Source organism: Hibiscus syriacus, unplaced genomic scaffold (genome assembly GCF_006381635.1).
Source record: "Hibiscus syriacus cultivar Baekdansim isolate YM2019G1 unplaced genomic scaffold, ASM638163v2 tig00110944_pilon, whole genome shotgun sequence".
NCBI classification, from domain to species: domain Eukaryota; kingdom Viridiplantae; phylum Streptophyta; class Magnoliopsida; order Malvales; family Malvaceae; genus Hibiscus; species Hibiscus syriacus.
The window spans coordinates 307,639-327,823 of record NW_024062925.1 but is presented as its reverse complement, the minus strand read 5'-3'; the positions used below and the strand labels follow the sequence as shown (position 1 = coordinate 327,823).

General features: G+C 33.3%; 1 protein-coding gene across 1 annotated transcript; it reads left to right on the top strand.

The window, feature by feature from the left end:
* The first annotated feature begins 8,966 nt into the window (after positions 1–8,966).
* LOC120147828 (cytokinin dehydrogenase 7-like) lies at positions 8,967–12,738 on the top strand. The gene is made up of 4 exons (XM_039161114.1): positions 8,967–9,677; positions 10,018–10,293; positions 11,201–11,463; positions 12,374–12,738. The coding sequence occupies exons 1-4, from the start codon at positions 8,982–8,984 to the stop codon at positions 12,684–12,686; spliced, it is 1,548 nt and encodes a 515-aa protein (XP_039017045.1). The 5' UTR covers positions 8,967–8,981; the 3' UTR covers positions 12,687–12,738.
* Positions 12,739–20,185: the final 7,447 nt, after the last annotated feature.

Below are 20,185 nucleotides of genomic sequence, written 5' to 3'. Positions count from 1 at the left end.
GAATCAAGCAGCTCCAATAACAAAGCTGAAACAAAGGAATTTACTGAGTTTGAGGAGATTTCTGGAAATGATGTTCAGATCAGTCCTGAAGCAGTTCAAGAAGAACCAGGCACACCGGAACTAAGACGCTCCTCCAGAATTCCTAAACCAACCCAACGGTATTCTCCTTCTTTGCATTTACTTGTTGCTGATTGACAATGGTGAACCAGAGTGCTATGATGAAGCAATACAAGTGGAGGATTCAGTCAAGTGGGAGTCTTCCATGAAAGATGAGATGGACTCGCTTTTATCAAATCAGACGTGGGAATTAGCTGAATTACCACCAGGCAAGAAAGCGCTTCACAACAAGTGGATTTACAGGATCAAAGAAGAGCACGATGGGAGCAAACGCTACAAAGCGAGATTGGTTGTCAAAGGTTTTCAGCAAAAAGAAGGTATTGACTACAATGAAATTTTCTCTCCAGTCGTGAAACTGTCTACAATCAGACTGGTGTTAAAAATTGTAGCTGCATAGAATTTACATCTTGTGCAGTTAGATGTAAAGACAACTTTCCTTCATGGTGATTTGGAGGAAGAAATCTATATGAGGCAGCCAGAAGGCTACATAGAGGCAGACAAGAAAAACCTGGTATGCAGGTTGAAGAAGAGCTTGTATGGTTTAAAACAAGCTCCTAGACAGTGGTACAAGAAGTTCAATAGTTTCATGAGTAGCAGTGGTTTTACCAGATGCCAAGCAAATCATTGTTGCTACATCAAGAGGTTCGACAATAGCTTCATTATTTTATTGTTGTACGTTGATGACATGCTCGTTGCAGGCTCAGACATGCAAGATTATAACTTGAAGCAAAATTGTCAAAGCAGTTTGCTATGAAGGATCTGGGCGCTGCAAAGCAGATTCTTGGGATGAGGATCAAGAGATACACAAAGTCAGGGACTTTGATATTATCACAGGCTGAGTACATCAACAAAGTACTCTCCAGGTTCAACATGCAAGATGCTAAACTAGTAAGTACACCTTTAGGTGTTCATTTCAGACTCTCCAAAGAACAGTCACCAAAGACGGAGGAAGAACGTGCACACATGGTGAAGGTGTCGTATGCCTCAGCAATTGAAGTCTGATGTATGCCATGATTTGTACCAGACCAGATATTGCTCAAGCAGTGGGAGCTGTTAGCAGGTACATGAATAATCCGGGAAAGGTACACTGGGAAGCAGTCAAATGGATCCTCAGATATCTGCGGGGTACCACAAACAAAGAACTTTGTTTCAAAGGTAGAGATACGATACTGACAGGCTATGTAGATGTTGACTTAGCCGGAAATGTTGGCATCAGAAGGAACACTACAGGGTATGTCTATACTCTAGCAGGAACCGCAGTGAGTTGGGTTTCTCAACTACAGAAGATATTGCTCTCTCCACAACTGAAACAGAATATGTCGCTGTTACGGAAGCTAGCAAGGAGATGGTTTGGCTCCAAAGTTTCTTGGAAGAGTTAGGTAAGAAACAAGAAAACAATGTCTTGTATTGCGACAGTCAAAGTGCTATACATCTAGCAAAGAATCCGTCTTTTCATTCCAGGACAAAGCACATACAATTGCGATATCATTTTATCCGGTCTCTTCTTGAAGATGATATTTTGAAACTTGAAAAGATCAGTGGAGCTCAAAATCCGACAGATATGTTGACAAAGACGGTGACTACAGACAAACTGAAGTTATGTTCAACTTCAGTTGGCATGCTAGAGTAACAAGACTAGAAAAGCTGTTGCATTGATCGAGGTGTGAAGACAGATTAAAATCAGTCTTCAAGTGGGAGATTGTTGAAAGTATTAAAATGGTTTTCAAGTTTGGTAACCAACTTTGAAAAAATGGTTTTCAAAGTTTGATAAATGTTTCTTTGAAAATGGTTTTCAAAGTTTGGTAAATGTTTCTTTGAAAAATAGTTTTTCAAAGTTTGGTAGATGTTTGTTAAAAATGATAATGGGATAATCACAATTAATCCCTAGGTTTTAGGGTATTTACAAGATTAAGTCCTTAAGTTAATGGGATAATCATAATTCATCCCTAGGTTTTAGGGTTTAGGGTTTAGGGTTTAGGGTATTTACAAGATTAAGTCCTTAAGTTTCAACTATAAATACCCTAGCTCATTTAGCTTCAAAATCATCCCAAAAATCATTTCTTTCTCCCAATACTAGAGAGCTTTCTTGTGATAGTGAGTGTTTTGTAAACACCTGTAAATTTTCTCTCTTAGTAAAAGATCTGCAGCAGTCCGGAGACGTAAGCACAATTGGCTGAACTCCGTTCTCAATTTCGGGTATTATTTTTCCGCTTTTATTTCGTATTCTCACTAATCTAGTAATAGGGAAATTACTTGTACTTGGTTTATTTCCCAACAATATATATATATATATTTGCTACACGTGGAGGTGAAGGAAGCAAAGCACAAGATTCCAGAGTTCTCTTCTTCTCTTCTTTTCTCCTCATGTGAAGGCTCAAAGCAAAGGTGAGTTTTCTCATGAGCTGATTATTAGCTGAAATTTAAGTTTGGTTTTGATCATTAGATGTTAATTAAGCTTAAGGAAAGCTTAATTTGTTTTAAAACAACAAGATGATGGAGTTAGGAATGATTAAAGTAAGGAGATGAATATGTGAAATCTTGATAGAAAGGTATTAGTTAGATTTCAAGACTAAATTTGACTTTTCATTAGTGGAATTAAGTAATAGGAAGTGTTAGAATGAGAATTAGAACATGTTGGAATTTGAGTGAGATTCTTGAATTCTATGTGGAGGATTGGATTTTGAAGTTTAAGAGGTATTGAATGGGTATTAATTAGCTTAAGTAGGTGTATAAAAGTTAAGAATATAAAAGGAGGTGAAATATGAAGTTTTGAGCTGAAAATGAAGTGATTTTCATGCTTAAAGTGAAAATTATGGGTTGTGTGCATCGGTACATCTTCAATGTGTACCGATGCACTCTCAAATAAATAAACATCGAATGCAATGGATGCATCGATGCACATGTAGTGCATCGATACAACCCCTTAAGAAGAAAACATCGAATGTAATTTGTGTACCGATGCACAAGTAGTGCATCAATGCACACATTAAGGGATGCATCGATACACTGTAGAGTGCATCGATACATACCTTCATTAAGAGATGAAATTAGCCTTTCCTTTTAGTCTAAGAAGTGATAGTTTAGAATATATCAATTAGTATATTGATATGTATTAATGTATTACTATGTAGATATAGAACGTAATCTTGTTCCGGAACAATCGACGGATTAGGATCGAGTCAAATCAAGCAAGGCTAAGGTGAGTGCATGTCCTAGATGGAATTGTATTAAGATAAGACTTGCGATGAGTCTATCTCTTATAGTTGAACTTATAATTTCATATTCATGAACATGCATACTTATATCTGTATTAATTAGGGGTGTGCAAAAAAATCCGATCTGATCCGTTGATCCGATCCGAAAATTCAGATATCCGATCAATTTTTCAATTTTCGGATAATTCGGATCGGGTATCCGAAATTTTTTTCGGATTATCGGATCGGATACGGATCGGTAAAAAACCATTTTCGGATTATCCGAAAACCCGAAAAAAATTAGGGATATTTTCTTTATATCCATTAAACATGCTCGTTCTGGTTTCAACATACTGGTTTACTCGATCTGGTTTTCACTATGCGTGCAGAGAGGTGGAGAAAGCTTAGACCAGCTCTATCATCGTGCTACATCTTCATTACAGAGAATTAGTCAGAAACGCACAGGTATATACTGTCATTTTTTAACAATCCGTCCAAGTTTTACCCGACAGGACATGTTTCTGGTTCGAATATTCTGAATTGTTGCATGTTTCCCGATATGTTAGGAAAGCGAGTCGTCGTGGTGACTCATGGAGGTGTCATAAGGGCACTATATAGGCGGGCTTGCTCGACAAGGTTCCGGGGAAGTATACTAAATACTTCTGTGAACATATTTCATATATCTGGTGATGGTGTGTGGACCATAAAAGCTTGGGGGTGATGTCACTCATCTTCACCAAACATGACAGTATTCCATGTCTGGTTTTGGGGTTAACAAAGCATCATCTGCGGTTACTTCTGTTGTCACTTGAATAAATCAACAATATCTTTGAAACTTATTAGGGATTAAAGAATGTCTTACGTGGGATACTTCGAAGAGTATTCTTTAATTGATATAATAGTTGTATGTATCGGTTATTTTATTGCTTGTTTACTGAATATATTTTATTGTAATATATTTTATTGTTTGTTTACAGAATATTTGTTGACTCGATGATGGAGTCTGATGAGGGAAAAACAAAATTCAGTAGCAAAAATAACTTATGTCGATAAAAAAAGCAAATATGAATATTTTAATTCCTGTTACTTTTTTTTGAATTTTTTGCAAAAAAAAAAATCGGATTCGGATCCGGATATTCGAATATCCTATTTTTTCAGATCGGATACGGATCATTACTTTAGGTATCCAAAATTTTTGGATATCCGAAAATTCGGATCGGATAATATCCGATATCCGATAATGCACACCCCTAGTATTAATGTTATAGTTATTCCATGCATAATTCATCATGCTTTAATATGAACTTATATGAATGAATGCAATTATATGAGGATCCATTCAGGTATGAAAAATAATGGAAATGATCATGTGTATTTATATGAAGTGAATTGTGTATTATGTGAAAAGCGATAGAAGAGATATGAAAATGAGAATTGTATTTATAATTAAGCCCATTTTATTTAATGTGAGAGTTGTAGGTATAATTGGCATGCCAAAAGTCGAGGGATTATCATTGACTTTTTAAAATAATATTCTTAACAAAATACAGATCATTTGGACTTATATTAAGAAAATATGATAATATATTAAGAAAATATGATAATATATTGTTGAATTGTGTTCGTTATAACCAATTTAAGAAAATATATGTTACCGATGCACAAGTAGTGCATCAATGCACACATTAAGGGATGCATCGATACACTGTAGAGTGCATCGATACATACCTTCATTAAGAGATGAAATTAGCCTTTCTTTAGTCTAAGAAGTGATAGTTTAGAATATATCAATTAGTATATTGATATGTATTAATGTATTACTATGTAGATTAATAATCTTGTTCCGGAACAATCGACGGATTAGGATCGAGTCAAATCAAGCAGGCTAAGGTGAGTGCATGTCCTAGATGGGAATTGTATTGAAATAAGACTTGCGATGAGTCTATCTCTTATAGTTGAACTTATAATTTCATATTCATGAACATGCATACTTATATCGTATTAATTAGGGGTGTGCAAAAAAATCCGATCTGATCCGTTGATCCGATCCGAAAATTCAGATATCCGATCATTTTTCAATTTTCGGATAATTCGGATCGGTATCCGAAATTTTTTTTTCGGATTATCGGATCGGATACGGATCGGTAAAAAACCATTTTCGATTATCCGAAAACCCGAAAAAAATTAGGGATATTTTTTTATATCCATTAAACATGCTCGTTCTGGTTTCAACATACTGGTTTACTCGATCTGGTTTTCACTATGCGTGCAGAGAGGTGGAGAAAGCTTAGACAGCTCTATCATCGTGCTACATCTTCATTACAGAGAATTAGTCAGAACGCACAGGTATATACTGTCATTTTTTAACAATCCGTCCAAGTTTTACCCGACAGGACATGTTTCTGGTTCGAATATCTGAATTGTTGCATGTTTCCCGATATGTTAGGAAAGCGAGTCGTCGTGGTGACTCATGGAGGTGTCATAAGGGCACTATATAGGCGGGCTGCTCGACAAGTTCCGGGAAGTATACTAAATACTTCTGTGAACATATTTTCATATATCTGGTGATGGTGTGTGGACCATAAAAGCTTGGGGTGATGTCACTCATCTTCACCAAACATGACAGTATTCCATGTCTGGTTTTGGGGTTAACAAAGCATCATCTGCGGTTACTTCTGTTGTCACTTGAATAAATCAACAATATCTTTGAAACTTATTAGGGATTAAAGAATGTCTTACGTGGGATACTTCGAAGAGTATTCTTTAATTGATATAATAGTTGTATGTATCGGTTATTTTATTGCTTGTTTACTGAATATATTTTATTGTAATATTTTATTGTTTGTTACAGAATATTTGTTGACTCAATGATGGAGTCTGATGAGGGAAAAACAAAATTCAGTAGAAAAAATAACTTTTGTCGATAAAAAAAGCAAATATGAATATTTTAATTCCTGTTACTTTTTTTTTGAATTTTTTTGCAAAAAAAAAAATCGGATTCAGATCCGGATATTCGAATATCCTATTTTTTCAGATCGGATACGGATCATTCCTTTAGGTATCCAAAATTTTCGGATATCCGAAAATTCGGATCGGATAATATCCGATATCCGATAATGCACACCCCTAGTATTAATGTTATAGTTATTCCATGCATAATTCATCAATGCTTTAATATGAACTTATATGAATGAATGCAATTATATGAGGATCCATTCAGGTATGAAAAATAATGGAAATGATCATGTGTATTTATATGAAGTGAATTGTGTATTATGTGAAAAGCGATAGAAGAGATATGAAAATGAGAATTGTATTTATAATTAAGCCCATTTTATTTAATGTGAGAGTTGTAGGTATAATTGGCATGCCAAAAGTCGAGGGATTATCAGTGGTCCTTCGGGACTGTAACACCCAACCCATACCCGACCCGGATACGAGTCTGACAATACTTCATGTTTCATTCCCTTTCATATTCTTAACTCAAACATACATACTTAAACCAATTTATATTCATTTATCTCATCTTAAACCTCAAAATCTCATCTTTCAAATGAAATCAATAATCATACCCAATTTTCAATATACTCCAAATTCAATTCTATCACTTCATATCTCTTAATTAAGTTGATGACAAGTCAAAAATTTCATCAAAACTCTAAAAACCACACCATATCAAAAATACATCTTAAAACCCATTTTACAAATCACTTCCTAATTCACTCATCTTATTGTTTAAATCCTATATAAGCTTTCCTTAAGCTTATATAACACCCAAAGAATCAAAATCCACTTAGAAATCCAAGAATTAAACAAAAAAATTAAACTCACCTTTGGAGCTTCATTTGTTCACGGTGGAGAAGAAGAAAGGAAGAAGAAGAAGATAATTCTTCCCCCCACGTGATTCATTCATATAAGGGAAAAATATACTTCTTATCAAATGACCATTTTACCCTTTAACTCATTGGATAATTACTAACAACTTTCCAAAAATATTCCCAAATAAATCATTGAACTATTCAACTATTCTACTTTAATCACCAAATTCTAAAATTTTACAATTTAGTCACTAACCCGGTATTGAGGATGTTACAGGGACATAGTGGTCCTTGGGGACATAGTGGTCCTTGAGGACATAGTTGTCATTCGGGACAAATATTCATTGCCCCTAGTGGGATTTTATTCGAGCTGTGGTGACAGCATTGTGCACAACCTCAATGTACTCACGTACCTCTTGTTCTCAATAATGTACATGGGAATCCAAAGATAAACTAAAGGAAATTCTTATGAGACATAATTGTTCATTCATGCATATCATCCTTATATGTCATAGTGTGATATCTATATGTGCATTGCAATGTCCTAGTGGATTGATAGTAGTGTGTATTCATGATATTATTGTTATATGTTTATTTTATGCCTCACTAAGTCTATGACTTTGCGTGTAAGTGATTTACACGTAGGTACCAAGAATCTAGAAGAGCAGAAATAGGGGTGGCAAGAACAACATCATTGCTAAAAGATCAGATCAGAAGTAACTGATAAAGTATGTATTTTGATTGTGTATAGTGTGTTGGCATGTAAGAAAAGTGTTAGTTACGAATGTTCTGATCAGTTTTGTCTTGTTTTGGTTAACTTATGTAAAGTAACAATGTTATTTTAATGAAAGTTTTAAATTTCCTTGATTTTCGTCAAAAATCAAAGTTTGAAAAGCCAATGTGACACCTCAGACTCGTATCCGGGTCGGGTACGGGTTGGGGTATTACAATATACCTTTGAATCAGTCAATGTCATATTATAGAAAGGTTAATATTAAATTCATTACCAATGTGACAATATAAATTTAAAGTAGCAACATAATTCAGCAAACGGTCTCAGTGGTTAAAAGGAGTGTTATTCTCCCCTGAAGTCTTAGGCTCGAGCAACTACGTATATAGAGTGTTTGTGTGTTGTCAATGGTTATGAAAGATTATGAACGTATATTACTCTTATAATCACCTCAAACTATTAAAAAAACTCCATATTTTAATAAACAATATTTAAAATTGACATTTTAATGAATAATGTTTAAAAATTGATGATTCAATAAATAAAAATTGTAAATTAAATATGTTAATTTAAAAATTAATATTTTAATGTAACTATTATCTATTTATTTTTCTATTAAATTTAATAATAATCAAAATTTCATTTTTATTTGTTCGGGTAAATTATGTGCTTAATACTTAAACTATCAGTTTTGAACCATTTAGTACCTAAACTTTCAATATTTCAAAATCATACCTAAAGTTTAGGTACTCATCAAAATGTAACGTTAAGTTTTGAAAGTAATTGAAAGTTTAGGTATTAAAATAGACCAAAAATGATAGCTTAAGTATTAAATGTGTTAAGTTTTTAAAGATGTATTAAAATAAAACAAAAATTAAATATTAGATATGATTTTAAAAAAACTAAAATTTTATATACTAAAACAGATAATGATAGCGTGCTAAATGCGTAGTTACCTTTAAAACAGAAAAATCCATCCCAATTTCAAGCCTTATTTAAGACCCTTCCTTCCCGAGCTCAGAGATTCATAGTGCGCTCTAACTGAAATCAACTACAGCAACTAACCCTTCTCTCTTTTAAACTAAACCCCCCATCCCCCCCCCCCCATTTTTACAAACAAAGATGATAACTTGCTTGGGCCGAATCGTACACGACAGCGACGCCGAATCGAAGCTCGACGACGACGCTTCCACCGTATTCAGATCCCTCAACTTGCAAGGCACCATTGAGAACGGCGACTTCTCCAGCATAGCAAGTAAAGATTTCGGCCGTCTGAATTCGGTCAAGCCCTTGTTTTTAATCAAACCTTCGGGAGTAGAGGACATAGCTCGGGTTGTTAAAGCCGCGGCCAGGACTCCCCATCTGACGGTGGCGGCGAGGGGTAACGGCCACTCCATCAACGGTCAGGCTATGTCTGATGGTGGGTACGTTCTGGACATGCGTTCCACCGCGGACAACCATTTCAAACTGATGACCGTCAATGGCTCCCCTTGCATCGACGTCTCCGGCGGGGCATTATGGGAAGACGTCTTGACACGGTGCGTTTCGAGGTACGGTTTGGCTCCGAGGTCGTGGACGGATTACCTGAGCTTGACCGTGGGTGGCACTTTGTCTAACGCCGGCGTTAGTGGACAAGCGTTCCGTTATGGTCCCCAGACGTCGAACGTTACGGAATTAGAAGTCGTAACGGGGAAAGGAGAAATAAAGGTCTGCTCCGAAACCCAAAACCCGGAACTCTTTTTCGGATCCCTCGGCGGACTCGGTCAGTTCGGTATTATTACCCGAGCAAGGGTAAAGCTTCAGCAAGCTCCAGACATGGTGAGTATTTTTGGTCAAATTCTAATTTTGGCCCCTTTACTATTTTCAAATCTAAGATTTAATCCTCTTACATTAATTTGAGATTTATTACGATTAAAATGCTGACATCAGAATTTTAACAAGAATGAATAGCCGTGACTATTTAAAATAACTATGGACGTATGAAATATAGACCTCTAAGGATTAAATTGCAAGTTTGAACATAGCAGAAGGATCTAAATCAAATTTTAACCTATAACTTTACTATATTTTAACCAAAAGAACTTATTTTTTAGTGCATGATTGGAACGTTAACGTCAATAATTTCGGTCATTTTAAGGTTTTTTTTTTTTGTGATTAGGTGAGATGGATAAGAGTCGTGTACTCCGAGTTTGAGGAATTCACTCGGGACGCCGAGTTTCTGGTGAGTCGGAAAGAAGGCGGGTCGTTTGATTACGTCGAAGGGTTCGTATTCTGCAACAGCGATGATCCAGTGAATGGCTGGCCGTCCGTACAGCTAAACCCGGTCCAAGAGTTCAACCCGAGTCGCCTCCCTCAAACCGCCGGTTCAGTCCTCTACTGCCTTGAAGTGGCATACCATTACCGGAACAGTGACCACTCTTCAACCGTAGATACGGTAATTTCTCCACTTCTTTTGCTCAATAGCTAATAATCACCTGCATCATGAAACAACGTTAACAAAATAGAACCTTGATCGGTTGCCGTCGATGAATGATTAAAAAAGAAGTTGACTTAGTGACTGAGTTTTGACCTTCGTTGTAGCTCGGTGGGTCCCCTATATATCGGTTGACCAAAAAAAGTCGCCGGACAATAAAAAAAGTCAAAAGTAAACTCAGAGGTTGCTACCACGTGTACAACCATCAGCGACGGAGAACAGACGCTTATTCTCGTCCTTCATTATAACAAGAATAAACTAATTCCTTTGAAAAACTCTAGTGTTGCACATTTTTAAGGTTCAATTCTACGTTTCATCCTTTTTCTCGGTGAAAATTAAACAATTAGTCCTTTTACATTAATTTGTCAAAATATAATCTTAATAAATTATAAATATTAAAAATAATAATTGAATTATTAGTATACACGTGAATGTAAACTGTTATCTTTTTGCAATTTATTATATGATAAAATATATTTTCAATTTTCAATTTGTTTTAGTAAGTAATAATTCTGAATTATTACATGTTTTATGGATGAAACTGACTATACAGTATAATGTATCTTTCATTGGATTTTCTGACACAAAAACGAAAGCTTTTGAAAGTGCCCATTCTATTGATATTTAATTACGAGAATGGCGTTTTGCTATTGCTGTCACTTTCGTGATATCAGGAATTTGTCAGGGCTAAAATAGTAACGTTACCTTTAGCTGGAGTGATCATTGAGATTTTGGCTGACCTTTGGTCCCCCGGTTCCACAAAATAACAAAAACAACCCCATCACCTTCTGGAATTTGCAAATTCACGAATGGCATCAATTTATTTTTATTTCACCAAATGACGTAGTTGCCCTTGACTCCCTTGCAGGCCGTAAGCAGACTTTTTGGACGGCTACGATTCGTGGAGCGGTTGATGTCAACGGTGGACGTTAGCTACATGGAGTTCTTGTTGCGTGTGAAACGAGCGGAGGAACACGCTAAAGCCAATGGTGTTTGGGACATTCCTCACCCTTGGTTGAACCTGTTCGTGTCCAAAAAGGACATCGCTGATTTCGATCGGACGGTGTTTAAGAATATGGTGAAAGATGGAATCGGTGGGCCCATTTTGATCTACCCTCTTCTGCGAAGCAAGTGAGTGTCGCCCCTTCCATTATTTATTATTGTGGACCCCTTTTTTCTTATTCATGTCAAAAACCGCGTGTCTGTCACGTGAGGGATGACGAGGTTTCATCAGAATCCAAAACGTGTCATACCGTGGGACCCTTAGGACCCTCTTCCAGTTTTGTATTTTTACGTATTGGTGAAATTTTTTGTTTAGGGTCCCTCCGTATATGCTCAAATTTAGGATTTAGCATGATTACTTCAATATTGATATAAGTTTTTTTAAAATATATATTTTTCCAACTTATCATGCTGAAAGGGAATTCGACCCATTATAAAAGTATAAAGATTAAATTTCAAATGTCAGGATAGTATATGGACTAAAACTGAAATTTGACCTATTATCTAAATCACATACCGAAGGTTGTAGAACCATCGTACTCTGAGCTAAACCGTAGTGGATCATAACCGTATTTTGATCGAGGATTTGTGTTTACAGTTTACGTCATGTTAGGTGTTTGGTTAACGTAAAAGTAAACGTAGAAAAGACAAAGATATTTGGTGGGTCCTTGTCAGAAAATAATAAATATATTTTTACTGTGAATTTTTTTGTGATGAAATATGACAAAATTATAATGTTGGGGACATTTTGGTCATCGCGATAACTCTTTTTATGGAAAGTGAGATTTTGCCAAGTGGGGTAAACTCTCAATATATGGATGGGCTCATCAGTCTCCGACTTTTAAGAAACAGACAACATAAATTTTATTCGCCAACCAAAGCAAGAATGACACCATTATTTGTCTTGGTTCCAAACACTTGTCACTTTTTCGATGACGAAACTACCCTTTTAAACTTGAACATATGAATGATAATAAATTTGATATCATTTAAATATGTTATTCACTTGGTTTTATTCATGTTTTTTTTTCTTCTTCAGATGGGATAGTCGAACATCGGTGGCATTGCCGGAAAGCGAGATCTTTTACATTGTGGGATTGCTCCGATTTGTCCCGAAGGGCCCGTTAGTCGACGAAAAAGTCGGGGAAAATCGAGAGATTGTTAATTGGTGCATCAGTGAGGGTTTGGATTTCAAGCTATACCTCCCTCACTACCGTTCAAAGGAGGATTGGAAACGACATTTTGGGATTCAATGGACAAGATTTGCCAAGAGAAAGGCCAGTTTTGATCCTAAGGCCATCCTTGCACCTGGACAGAGAATTTTTAAAAGGGGTACTACTACCCGACAATAACAGTAGGCAATTGTAATTTCTGCTAATTTCTCAAATATATATAAAATTTTATCCTTTTTAATGTAAAGGTAAAAATATGCCTCCGGTCCTTGTGCTTTAGCGAAATTTCAAAATTTGTCCTTGTATTTAAAAAGTTAGAAATCAAATCATCCCACTGTTTCAATATAAGAATTACAGTTAAAATGTTGAGATACTATTCTACAAGGATTGAATCTCAAATTTTTTCAAAGTACAGGGATTGATAGCAGAATTTATTTGACTAACAAGGTCCAGAGATTGAAAGCATGGCCTTGAATGAGTGTAGACACTAAGCTCTGATTTGCTTCTAGACTCTATATCTGTTTCGTGTCTTTGTCGTTGTGCCTTTCGGCCAACCATTATGGACCGTTCAATTAATGTCATATTCGAAGATGATAATCTTAAGTGGGGTTGATGTTTAAGTTGGATGTAATTTGACTTCAACTTGCATTTAAAAAAAATGGTCAAATCCTTTTCAAAAACATACAAGGAAAGCAGTGTGTGGAACTCTAAAAGATGTGGGGAAAAAATAAGATTCTCTTTTTGAAACAAAAGATGAAACTCTCTCATCAATACAAGTTTAGCTTTTCTTTCTTTCTTTTCGATGCTTGATAATTATAGTATTCCGAATAAGTTTAGAGTTAAGTTAAATCCAAACCCTATTCTAGAGACATGCTCTCCCAATATAGGCACATCTAGGGGCAGGACCTTGGCATGGCGCCGAAAATATGGCAAAATTCCTTCAAGGGCGCCTTTAAAATTTTGGGAAACTATAAATTAGTATATGACGGTAAAATTGCATTTTGACCCCTCAAATATTATAAATCATTTTTTCCATTTTAAAGTGTTTTATGACTTTACCTGTGTATCTCGGTGCCGATTTTTGCTTAAAAGATATACGACTCGTTAGACTTATTTAGGGAAATGATAAGAAACAAATTAGAGAAATTAGGATATTGAAAAATTATTTAAGGGATTAGGCCGAAAGAAATAGTAATTAGTAAAGTTGTCTCCAATTGCTGACGTCTTTGTCAAAGTTATCCTACGAAGAGACTTCAAAAAATAGAAGATTAAAGCGGACCGTGACTATCGTCAATTTTATCGATTTCGTGTGCATTTTTCAACATCCTTATTGATGTTGTGCTCAATTATCGATGAATTTAGCCAAATTCATGTTCATGGGAGCCGATAAGAACTAAATTGAAAGAAAATAAAATTTAAAAGGTCGAAACAGGATTCTTAATTTCTCCCAACAAAGGGCAATTTTAACAAAATCATTCCTTATTTCTATTTTTTTATTTTCTTATTACATCCCTAAATAAGCGAACTCCATGCCATTAGTCTTTATTTCTTTTCCTTAACCATTAGGTTTTCTACTTTGAATTTCTTGTTTCAACCTCTGGGATTGTTTTGAAAGTGCATGCAAATCAAATCTACTTTGTTTTTCTTTCTCCACTTTCATCTTTACCTTTCCTTTTCTATATTTTATTATTTATTTATTTTTCATTATAAAAAGCAGAGAAATTAAAGCTTAAATTGGAAGGGGACTCCGAGCAGCTTTTAGAGTTCAATTAAAAGATGATGATTTCTTGTATGATGTACCGGCCAATAAGTGAAGGCGTCCTCGTTTAATTCCATGCAGAGCATCCTATACGTTCCTTGGGAGTCGTGTCATGCATGGACCTTTCTACCCACTTTTCCTTTGGATTGATTATTACTTTTTAATATTTTATTCATAATTATTAATACATCAACACTGATTCTTTTTTACAAGAACAACAATAAGATTATAAGCTAGTGTTTTTATGATAAATTTAAAATTAAAAATAAATAAAAATTGATAATGATATATGTTTAAAATTTTGGTTTCCTTAAAAATTTAAGATAGCATCCATCACAATGTTCAATGAAAAAATTTAGTCAACCATGTTCGATAAACAATAAAGTTACTTGTAAATCAAATGTTTAATGTTATTTTTTAATAATCCATGTTGTGATTTTAACACAACAATTAATGTTATTATGATTTTGAACCTACTAATAACATTATAAATCTGAAAGATTAAATTATATCGAATGAATTTAGTTGAATTTCAGATTTAAATATCTTTTTATAATATAATGAATGGAAGTAGGGTTCCTTTGGACAAGGGGAAGACGTATAAAAGACACATTCATCCACCGACGGATACAGAAATATTTTTGATGATAAGTATATATATATATATATATTAATGACATAACTTTTCATATAGAATAAATATAAATAAAATTTTAGAATAGACACATTTAATAAAATAAATATTTAACATAAAAAAAATCAGATTTCATAATAAACAATTTACACCATCAAATCCATTTGCATCTGGTAGTGCATTCACCCTATTGAAATGGTACATCAATGCACAATGAAGGCGAAAAAAATACCAAAAAGTGAGGTTACGGTTTCTACTTATAGGTGTATACTATATTTGACTTGAAGAAATCAATGAAGATTACATCCAATTGGATATCACTTCCATGAAAACCTAATCTTGCAGATTTTGGTGAAAAATTAACAAACAGTATTCTGTCATGTCAGTATAGTTTTCGAGATGATTTTCTTTCAAACATATAGCATCAATGCTGATACTGTAACGGGACACGTGCATATTGATTTACTTTATAACGAGAAAAAAAACACAACACTAGATTTCTCTCCAAGAGGACAAAAGATTATCTATTCATTTACATACAAAAAAATAAAATTCATTCGAGATTAGGATTCCCTTTGACACAATATTCAAAGGCACTTCCCTTATCTTTTATGAACCTTTTTAGTTGGAAGTATAAGAATCATCTGATAATTAAATTTATTTAAACACAAAATTATATGGAGTAAAGTTTTTTTATCATCAGATTTATTTTATCTTTATTTATATAAGGTAAGATATTAATTTTAAAATTTACAAAATAGAATTAATTTCTTTTATGATTTTTATAATTATTGGCAGGGAGGATCCGAAAGGGGTGGATGAGATTCGGAGTCGGTCATCTCTGTAAAAAAATTAAATTAGTATATATTTTAGTTATTTTTTATATTTTCAATTAATAATTTATTTTCACCGCTTCAAATTTTATAAGTTTATCTCTCCTAAATATATTTAGAAATTTACCCTCTAACATAAGATCTCATGTTTTTCTCCAATTATTGAGGTCTATATTATTTAGATGAGTTTTATAGGACTATTTAGAGTCTTTTTAGATACATTAGGTACTAAAAAAATATAATTAATAGCATTAAAATTACTTGTATTTAAAATCTTTAAGATCTCTATATTTATAATGAATCTAATTCATTGTGTGATCTATTTTATATTAATCTGGTTATATTTGTTAATTTTTAACACATTTAAGTCATAGATTTAAGTATGATAGATTAGAAAAATAATTTTAGATATTTATGCTCTTTTTATTTAGGAGGTCCATCCGGTTCAATATATACATCGTGAATATTTATGTAATTATCAAATACCATGATGTTTAAAGAAAACAAAACTCTTCTAATTAAGGAGTCAAAGGGAATATAAAGTCACTAGGGTTTTGTAGTATTCCCCTTGGATTGATATATATTCTATTAGACTTGTGTATTTTCCCTTCTTTTTACGATTTGAATAACCCAAGATTGATAATATCACGATGATAGTCTGAAAAGGAAAGGCTGGTCAAAAGTTGGAGTCTAGGCAGCAGCAGTAGCCTTTCTGCATAGCTACAAAAGGGTTTGCCATAGATAGTGAACTTTACAGTTGTAGCCATTAATATGATTCTTTTATATATACTATCATGAAATTTTATTTTTTTTAGATTAGTTATTTATTTTGTTAATTGTATTTAATTATATTTTATTTGTATCAACTTCTTATAAAAAATTTTATGATATTAGGATATAAGTACAACTTTCATAAATATTTTTAGATCTGTCACTGTTTTTAAATGATTAAAACTAATAAAGTTTTGACTAAGCATGGTCCACTCTGATTGGTCCCTTCTCTCATTCTACAACTGTCTTCAGTGAGGATGTTGCCAAAATGTGATTGATTTTTTTTTTCTAGAGTAGTAGACCTAAACATAAAAAGTTGTTAGAAAGAAAAGTTATCACTTATCAATGTCGTCCAGGGTGAGACTACAATACGACAGTAATAAGGCGATCCAGCTTAGAGAAAGCTATGCATCCTTATTCTTACCGAATTTTAAAAAAAAATAATGCATATACAAAAAATTATTATTCTTTACTTTAACATAATAAACTAAATTTAACTATTTTTTTAAATAATAAAGATGCACTTCACTCCTATGGAAGCATAATGCATCCACCCTTAGTTGAATCATCGACAGTAAACTAAAGATAAGTCGGAGAAAACAGTTTAACGACATATTTTAATAATAGTATGTTAAAAATTTCAAATTTCATAAATTTAATGTTTAGAACACTCAAAATGTAATTCTTCGTAGGATCCTAAAATTTTAATTATAAGTTTTGATTTAAGTTTTGAAATAAAAGATAGTTGTATAAAGTAAAATCATCACCAATGTATTAATTGAAAAACTTGCTTTTCAGTATGAACTAACTTACCTCATTGGTTAAAGGATTCGTTGTTTTTCCTAGAGGTAATGAATTCGAGTACCACCAGCTATAACATGGCAATTGAGTGTTCATTGTCAAATGATTGAGAGTACTTAAAACAAATATTATTTTGTAATCACATTAACTTAATAAAACAAACTTGTTTTCAATAACTATTGTGTAACAGTTTAAGAGAATTTAATAATTATTTTATTATAATTTTGATAAAATTTAATAATTAAAATAATCATTTAAACGTAATTAAATGATATCCTATGTAATTAAAAATACGATCCGTTATCTACAAATAGTTGCCTCCTACGTGATCTAATAAGAAAATGTTTGAGCCAATTGCTAGGCTTACAATAATAATAATAATAATAATAATAATATAGGGCTTGAGAAAGTGAAAATGGGTTACCAACTGAAAGTCCAATCCTCTTTGTCTCAAATATGATCCACATTATATATAAGTTATTGTATTTACTAAGAACGAACGAACTTACCTTATAGATTAAAGGAATTGTTATTGTTCTTAGAGGTCACGGGTTTGAGCACCAGCGACTGCAACAGGGTGATTGAGCGTTCATTATCAAATGATTGAGAGTATATAGAACAAATACTACTTTGTAGTCACCTTAGCTTAATAATAAAAAATATTGTATTTACGAATAATAATCATAGAGTTAATTGCATTACATGTCCCCAAAATATAATTCTCATTTCAAATTGATCCTTAAGCTTTTGAATATTCCAATTTTATCCCCAACTTCATCCAAATATGCAATTGTTTCAATCATAATTTAACCTAAATTTTGTTTTTTTCCAAACATATAGTAACATAACTTGGCCTAACAAATTATTCACAAGGGATGTGATTAGTATATACGTATAATTTGGGATGAAATTGGAATGCTTAAAATAGTTTGGGGATCAATTTAGAATAAATGTCATAGTTCGAGGATAAAATTAAAATGTTCAAAAGTTTGAGGACTAATTTAGAACGACAATAATAGTTTAGAGATGAAATTAGAACATTTATCACGAATCTAGCAACCTCAATGGTAAAAGAATTGTTGTTGTTTCTTGAGGACCTGAGGTCCCGGGTTCAAGCACCAATAATGCCAAAGGTGTGAGCGTTCAATGTCAAATGATTGAGAGTTATCTTTGAACAAATATTGCCTTCACTACAGCAAAATAGGTTTTTAGCGACATTTTTTCAGTCATATAGCGATTTTGTTAAGGACCACTAAAAACCCTTGTGGCGAAAAAACACCGCTAAAACCAACGCCACAAAAGGTAGTGGCATTTTTCGTCTACAAACGCCACTAAAGGTTATGATTTTTAGAGACGTTGTTTCTATAAACGCCACTAAAGGTTATGATATTTAGTGGCGTTGTTGAAAAATACTGCTATGTATCTTTTCTTTTGTGGCATTTGTAAAAAACTCCACTAAATGTTGTAACATATAGTGGCCTTTGTTCCCAAAAACGTCAGTAAAAGTCATGACATACATCGACGTTTGTAAATTTAAAACGCTGCTATTGATTATGTCTATAGTGGCATTTTTTGTATAAACGCTGTAAATGATCTAGAACTTTAGTGGTTTTTTTTTCTAAAATACCAGTATTGACTATGTATTTAGTGGCGTTTGTTATACAAACGCCGCTAATTAACTCAAATTTTGTCGACGGTATTTTCTACTCTTTTGTTACCCAAGTTTAAATTTTTAACTTGTAGCATTATCCAATAAACATGACATCCATAACAACAAACTTGAAATCCATAATAATAAATCAAACTTTACATTAACGTAAAATATAATACAATTCAACATTGTTAACTAGAATGAACAAAGCATATATCTAAAATAAGACCTAAGATGTTGGACTATGAGGTTGATTTTTTCGTATCATATGCATCATAACTTCAAGTCGATTTTCAAAGTCTTGACATTTTTGTTGATATGTTGCTTCTCTCTCTGCTTCCCCCGCATCATTTTCGACTTTCATGTGAGCCATTTTTTGATCCATTTTAGCCAACTGTTGTTTTAAACGACTAACTTATAATTGGGAAGACTGACTCTGTGATGACATGTACTGAGGTAAACTGGATCCAAAATATTTTGTGGGAGTAACAAATGATCCTTGACAGTGAACCCGACCATATCTTTTAGGACCCAAAACTTCATTAATAGTTTGATTTTTGATGTCATCCGCATTAACAATACCATGGCTTGAAGTCGTAGCTTCATACTCTGCCCTTGTATCCCTCAATTTTTCCTAATAATCAATTAAATATTTATTTTAAATAAGAATGCCATACTATAAATATAAATATAACATAATTCAAATCTTGTGTCTAATAAATGTACCATAATTTTTGCAGTTTCATCAGTCATAAGAGTGTCATCATTTTTTGTATGTGTCATGTCAAAGAGCTTTATTTATCCAACTTTACAACCAGATGTATTTTCCTACAATATAGAATAAAAATTAAGTTTTGCAAAAAATTAATTAATAATATAACTAATTTTCATTAGTATGTGCTGCCAACTGTAAATCACTATGTGAATAATCAATAATACCTCATCATTAGCTATACAAGCAAAGCTCTTTGATCCAGCTGTGTGAGTAAACTTTTGTTGTTGTCTGCTAGTAACACCAATATGCTATCGGTCCTACAATTTGAAATATTTACTTATAAAGTTAATATGATAATGACATTATATTATTTTTTTAAAAATACAACATACTTGTCCTTTCTTTGAACTCCAAAACCTGACTGTGACTTCCCATTGATACATGAGCATTCCAGGTGGGATAGTTTGCACCTTCTCTTCAAAGCTGAGATCATTCTTGAAATATTTCTTTTTTAT

Coding starts and splice junctions, on each gene's coding strand:
- LOC120147828 (XM_039161114.1), top strand. CDS start 8,982: ATGATAACTTGCTTGGGCCGAATCGTACACGACAGCGACGCCGAATCG. Junction 10,294..11,200: donor ACTCTTCAACCGTAGATACG/GTAATTTCTCCA, acceptor ACTCCCTTGCAG/GCCGTAAGCAGACTTTTTGG. Junction 11,464..12,373: donor TACCCTCTTCTGCGAAGCAA/GTGAGTGTCGCC, acceptor TTTCTTCTTCAG/ATGGGATAGTCGAACATCGG.